The sequence below is a fragment of the Pteropus alecto genome, unplaced genomic scaffold (assembly GCF_000325575.1).
Source record: "Pteropus alecto unplaced genomic scaffold, ASM32557v1 scaffold143, whole genome shotgun sequence".
Lineage (NCBI taxonomy): Eukaryota > Metazoa > Chordata > Mammalia > Chiroptera > Pteropodidae > Pteropus > Pteropus alecto.
In genome coordinates, this window is record NW_006434828.1 from 4,773,321 (window position 1) to 4,779,964 (window position 6,644).

The 6,644-nt window shown below is 57.2% G+C and overlaps 1 protein-coding gene across 1 annotated transcript in view; it reads right to left on the bottom strand.

Annotated features, from left to right (window-relative positions):
- The window catches only part of PDCD1 (programmed cell death 1), a 13,602-nt gene that overhangs the window by 2,197 nt on the left and 4,761 nt on the right, over nt 1–6,644 (bottom strand). Inside the window, exons 2-3 of the mRNA XM_006909919.2 lie at nt 1,012–1,371; nt 583–741 (exon numbers count right to left, since the gene is read on the bottom strand). Coding sequence (XP_006909981.1) covers nt 583–741; nt 1,012–1,371 — 519 coding nt within the window. The remainder of the gene's footprint in view (nt 1–582; nt 742–1,011; nt 1,372–6,644) is intronic.

The window sequence follows — 6,644 nt, forward strand, 5'->3', positions numbered from 1 at the left end:
ACCTGAAGCCGCTGGTGCTGGAGCCTGAGGAAAGGCTGACCTGACCCTGGACAGGGGCTCTAGGAAGATCAGCTCTCACCCCGGCCTAGTTGGGGGAGGAGTTGTTTGCATGGGGGTGGGACATCCACAAAATTTCTCTAGACTGTCTGAGTGGGTGTCACAGCACACGCCTGGGGCTGTGGCTGTGACCACAGGTGCCCAGCACTGTTAGAAGCACTTTCACAATGTCTTGTGGCCTGAGGTGCAGCCTGAGGTTTGGGGGAGGCCTTGATGCAGCCAGAAGAGGTGGCTGAGCCTCGGGGGGGCTCTCCTCACGTTTCTGTGTGACCTTGGCATGGCTCTCCCCACTGCCCCTCCTCGCAGCCCCCTCCTAGGAGCAGGCAAGGGGGAGGGGACAAGGCCAGTGTCTCTGAAGGACCCCAGATCCTGGCAGGGCCAGTCCCCGCTTCCCTGGGGGCTCATCACTGTGGAGGGCAGTGGAGGAAGAGGATGAAGGAAGGTGGGGAGGGGCTCGTGGGCAGGGCTGAAGGCGGTGCCTCCGGCTCTGCCCGGCCCAGACTGGCGGGGCTGGCCGGGCGTTACCTCTCGTGGCCCTGGGGAAGGCGGCCAGGACCCAGGTCAGCAGCAGCAGCAGCAGGACGCCCACCAGGATGCTCGTGATGCTGATGACCAGGCTCTGCAGCTGGCCCGTGGGCCGGGGCGAGGGGCTGGGGCCCTCGGTGGGCTGCTTCGGGATTCTCTCTGGGGACGAGAAAGGACAGAGACTCGGGGACTGGGACTCGGGGTCCTGCCCGGCCCTCTCCAGGTTCGGAGGGGCCTCAGGGCTAGACCTGCACTGACCTGTCTCACCTCATCCCTGGCGGCGTCTGCCACCTGCCCCTCCCTGAGGACAAGTGGGTCTGAGGTGCTGCCAGTCACCGAGGTCTGCGGCCTGGGCCTGGGCCAGAGCCCTGCGCACGGCGCCCCACAGGCCGCCCCGCCCTGCGCTGCCCAGCCCGCAGGGGCCCGCACCTGTCACTGTGAGCTCTGCTCGGGGGCTCTCGCTGATCTGCGTCCTGGGAAGCAGGGAGATGGCCCCGCAGAGGTAGGTGCCGCTGTCGTTGCGCTGGGCCGCCAGGACGCTCATCTGGAAGTCCCGCCCGTTGGGCAGTCGCGTGACGTGGAAGCGGCGGTTGCTGCGGGGCTGGCTGCCGTCCTCAGGGAAGGCGGCCAGCTTGTCGGTCTGGTTCCGGGGGCTCAGGCGGTACCAGTTGAGCACGAAGTGCTCAGACGTGTTGGAGAAGCTGCAGGTGAAGGTGGCCGTCTCTCCCTCGGCCACCGAGAGCTGCGGCGGGTTGAAGGTGAGGGGTCTCCACGGCCTGTCGGGGGCATCTTGGGAGAATCGCAGACGGTAAGGAAGGGGCGTGTGGGCAGCCCACCGAGACGAGACCCTCCACTCTCCCACATGCGGTGCCATAGGAAGGTTCTGGAAGCCGCCCCCCCCCCCTCGCCACCGAACGCCTCGACCACGCCTCTGCCACGGGCCCTGCAGCTTTTCCTTCACGCCTCCAGGGATGGGCTGCTCACTCCAGCCGGCGACACCAGGCGGGACCTTCTTGGATTGTGTCCAGACCTGGGCCTGGCCGCTTTCTGGCTCTGAGCCAGGACCCCGTTTCCGCTGCCTTCACTGCCCCCCCTTGCTGACTGCATCCACCGAACGCCTCGACCACGCCTCTGCCACGGGCCCTGCAGCTTTTCCTTCACGCCTCCAGGGATGGGCTGCTCACTCCAGCCGGCGACACCAGGCGGGACCTTCTTGGATTGTGTCCAGACCTGGGCCTGGCCGCTTTCTGGCTCTGAGCCAGGACCCCGTTTCCGCTGCCTTCACTGCCCCCCCTTGCTGACTGCATGGTCACAGCTCTATGCCCCAGGGTCTGCACGGTGCCCACCCCTGTTTGCACTGAGGACACTTCGGCTTGGAGAGGCCAGGGCCCAGCGGCCATTTCCCTCCCCTGACACCCCCGGCCAGTGCTGGCACATGGCCGGTCATGCAGCTGTATGTGCTGATCCTGTGGATCCCCTCGAGTGCCTGCTGGACGTGAGGGTGGGAACCGCGTGGGCCGGGGCCAGGAGGCCCCAGGCTGGGTTCCCCGGGCCCTGCGGAGTGTGGCTCTGTGCAAGGGCTCTGTGTGGCTCACGGGGGGGCACGTCCAGGCATCAGGGAGGCCCGGAGGGGGCTGGGCCTGGAGCGGGGCCGCCCGTGTAGGCCGGGCCCTCTGCTCTAAGCGAGACCCCCAGCCCTGTGGATCCCCGGTGTCTGCCACACCCCCACTTTCCCGAGGGTGACACATATACCAGGAGGGCTGTAGTGTGCCCTAATTGTCACCGCGTGCCCAAACCACACCCCGCCAGCAAGCCACACCAGGCTGCCCTGACGGTGCTGATGCACAGCTCGTTCGAACATTCATTACGGAAGCACCCAGGTCTCCTTAAAGAACGTGTCACGTGAGTGACAGTCCGAGGTGGACGCAGGTTGCGATGAGCCGTTGCAGCCGCTCCAGGCTGGAAAGCACCCACTGCCGAGAGCCGCACCTCACGAACACCTCCAGGAGCGCCCAGTCTGCACGCACCACCCCGGCCACTCCTCGCCCTCGCCAAGCTCATGCCACCACCTGGTCTACCCTGCCACAGCCCTGAGCAGCCCCCCTCCTGTGGCCAGGGAGATTCAGGAAGCTCGCCTTAGGGCCGACGCCGTGTGTGGAGCCCCCTCCAGCAGGCCTCTCTCCTTGCGCGCACATTTGCTGACAGGTCCGGAGACCCTGTCCTCGTGTGGGGAGGGGTGGCCCTGCTTCTCTTCAGTTGGGGTTCTCATCTGCTCCCCCAGACCTTAATTTGTGACCATTTGAGTCACTGTCTCTTCGTTGGCTCTTCCCGGTGCCTTTCACGGCTTCTGAACTTGACCAGGTGGGACCTTGGGCTACTGGGTCCCTTACAGGTCTCTTACTCATCACAAAAGGACAAGGGCCGAGAGGGAACATCCCTGTTGTGGGGTCCCTGACGGGCACCCAAGAAAGATCAACGCATCTGTGATCTGCCACAAACAAACATCGGACACACCTGGGTGGCAGGTGCCTACACACCTAGCCTGGACCCTTTAAGAATGCCACGGCTGGCAACAAAGCAAAAAGCAACCAGTGGGCCTGCATCAAACTGAAAAGCTTCTGCACAGCAAAGGGAACCGTGAACAAAATGAAAAGAATAGAAGACTTTGCAAATCATAAATCTGATAAGGGGTTAGTATCCAAGATACACAAGCAACTGAGACAACTCAATAGCAAAACAATTTGATTACAAAATGGGCCGAGGACCTAAACAGATATTTCTCCAAGAGGACACACAGCCAACAGCCATGTGAGAAGATGCTCAACATCCCTAATTATCAGGGAAATGCAAATCAAAGCCACAGTGAGATGTTACCTCATACCTGTCAGAACGGCCATCAGCAATAAATCAACAAACAGCAAGTGGTGGGATTGTAAATTAGTGCAATCACTATGGAAAATGGTATAGCAGTTCCCCCCAAAATTAAAAATAGAACTATATGACCTAGCAATTGCACTTCTGGATATTTATCTGAAGAAAACAAAAACACTAATTTGAAAAGATATATGTACCCCTGTGTTCACTGGAGCACGATTTACCATAGCCAAGATACGGAAGCAGCCTGGGTGTCCATCAATACATCAATAGATGATTGGATAACGAAGAGATGGTATGTATATACAGTGGAATATTAACCATGAAAAAGAATGAAGATTTTGCCATTTTTGACAATCTGGATAGAACTTGAGGCCATTATGCTAAGTGAAATAAGTCAGAGAAAGACAAATACTTACATGTAGACTCTAAAACAAAACCGAACAGCCCAGACTTAGTTAACGCGTCTGTTCTCACCTGAATCGGGCACATTCGTGCCGTGAGCCCAGCCCGTGACGCACCGTGCTCCTGGACGTTCAGGCGAGCCCCCCGCGAGTGAGGCTTGCTCACCGGGGGCCGTGGTCCCGCGGGACGTTGCCCTTCGCCTGAGGCGGGTGTGCCTCGTGTTCTGCCACCCAGCAGTGAGCGAGCCCTGGGACCCTGTGCCAAGCACACCAAATCCTCAAGTGCTCCTTGTACTTACACTCAAGAAGAGATGCCTGTCTGTTCATTATGATGGTTATAGTTTTAAAAATAAAAGTAAAACCACAGATGAAAGCACTCAGAAGTCCCAAGGTCACACTCATGTTTCCAAAGACAGGTCTCCATCCCGAGGAAGGCGGCTTTGAACGCTTTGAGTCTTGTTTCTAATTTCACTCCATAAACTAGAATTACAGCTTTTCGTAGCATGCCCAAGGACCCCTGCCCCCACCGGGTGTTTTTCCCTTCCAAATACTCCTAGGCTGTCATCACCCCGTAGTGATCTCTTGGCAAAGTTACACGTATTATGTTTCTGTAATATTTTTCATAAATCAGTTTCCTCAATACCAAGCTGCTTTTCTTAGTTTTCCATTCGATTCTTCTCCATCTTTTCGAAATCATGCCAGTCAAAGGCAAATGCGATATGAGGTGCAGTTTATCCCAGGGTTGTTTGGGAGGCTTAAACCCTCCGCTGGACCGAGTCCTCCTTTACATGCGGCTCAGAGTCGTGCTGAGCTTACCGGCATTTTTATCATTTGTCTTTGAAAATTCTACCTAGTTTCCCAGGCAGTCACATTCCCAGATCTCTAAGCCACCGCTCCTTTGTCACCGATCATGTGCAGGAATTAAATGAGTTCTGAATATATTTCTATAACTTGCTTCTCATGCAATGTCGAATCACATTTCCAGCTTCTTTATATCCATAAGCTATTATTATTTCCCAGTGTTCTTCCAAGTCAGTAATATCTGGAACTTAAAAATATTACTCCAGTCTAGAGAGTTCGCAGAGATATCGCAGCCCTCCTGCCTCTGCATCCTCAGTCCTTCCCGCGGTCTTTCTTCTCGGCAGCGTCCCCGTCAACCTGGCCGTGTCGTTCTTACGACAGTTTCCTGAGATCGTCCTTTTTGCTTATCATGTCTTGGGTGTCCCACTGATGGGGCGACAGATATGTAAAAATAGTGTGAAGTGCTTAATATTTTCCTCTTCAAATAACATCAACCCTCAACAAATATTTCCGATATTTATATATGTCAAGTTTTAAAACACTTTCTTATCCCTTTTTAGTTTAAAAGCCTCGTGTGGCTTCTAAGTGCCCTGAGGGTGACAGTGTGGTCCCAGCTCCTCGCATGCGGCCCCGTGAGCCCCGTGGGCCGCTCCCCACAGAGCCGCCTCCGCCCCCGGTGCTCACCGTAGGCCTCAGTTCGGGCCTCTGTGGTGGCACTTGCGTCACTCAGCGCTACCGTTATTTGTACGCGTGACTGTGTGAGCTTGCTCCCCGGCCCGGTGCCTCCGGGACAAGGGTGGATAAGTAGCTGCCGAGTAGTGGCAGCTCCAGATCCTCTACTCGCATGGGGTTCTGGGGGACAGTCCAGCCCAGAGCTGGGACGAGCCTGTCCGCAGCTGCGCTGGCAAAGCGCACACAGGGCACGGGCTGGGTCAGCTCGCTCGGTGTCCGTGGGCCTTGAGGACGGCCAGGCCCTGACGGTGGGGAGACTTGCAGAGTCACCGTGATGGATCGGGGCTCATGCCGGACGCTGGTTTCGCTCACGGTTTTGTCCCTGACACATGACTCCATCTGCCCTGCGAGTTTCTCTCATCGTTTTCTTCTTGATGCCGACATCACACAGAGAGGTCTCCGCCTTCGTGCGTCTGGCTGGGAGACAGAACTGCCTTCCCCACCCTGACCCCGTGTCAGCCAGTGTCGGGTCAGGCAGCGGAGGCCACCGCAGGGGTCCAGACAGAGCGGCTGTGCACGGGGGCCGGTGTCAGTGCCGCCGGAAGGCCCGACGTTGGGGCGAGCACAGTGAGGGGCGCCGCTGCCAGGCCCCAGAGGCTCCCGTGGACACCAGGCCGGTCCGCGGCCACGCCGCTGCCGTCAGAAACACTCAAACTGTTCAAAAGTAAACTTTCTCTTTTCCTCCAGCTTTCCCACGTTCTGCCAGTGCCTCTTTTTGGAAGGCCTGGTCCCGAAGGTATCTGGCTGTGAAATCTGGGAGATTCAATTTTCAGTGTTTCAGCCCCAGAATAAGAAGAGCTAGGAAAGAAGCCGCTGGAAAAATGGCCTGTGGGTGTCTCACACCCCGCCCCACCAAATCTTTGGCATAATACCAATTCCCTGCCTTTTCCACCCACGAAGTAATGATAGCAGGTCAAGTTTAACCATCAATGTCGCTTCGGCTCTATAACCTGGTACAAGTCACGTCGGCACATGAATCTCCAGGGACTGCCATAGACGAGGGTCCCCTATAATGGGTTTGAAGGGACGCAGCCTGGACGTGAGCCGGGGGCTCACTCCACTGCCCTCTTGGAACTTCACGTCCCGTGAGCACACCGAGGGCACTGAGAAATTCACCAGACTCAACCAAATTTGACGTTTTTGAGTTTGCAATTGGTTTTCATTAGTGAAAACATGGTCACGGTCCCTGCCACCTGGAATCTATGAGAAGCAGGGAGGAAAGTGAGCAGAGTGTGAGTGTGCGTGCGTGTG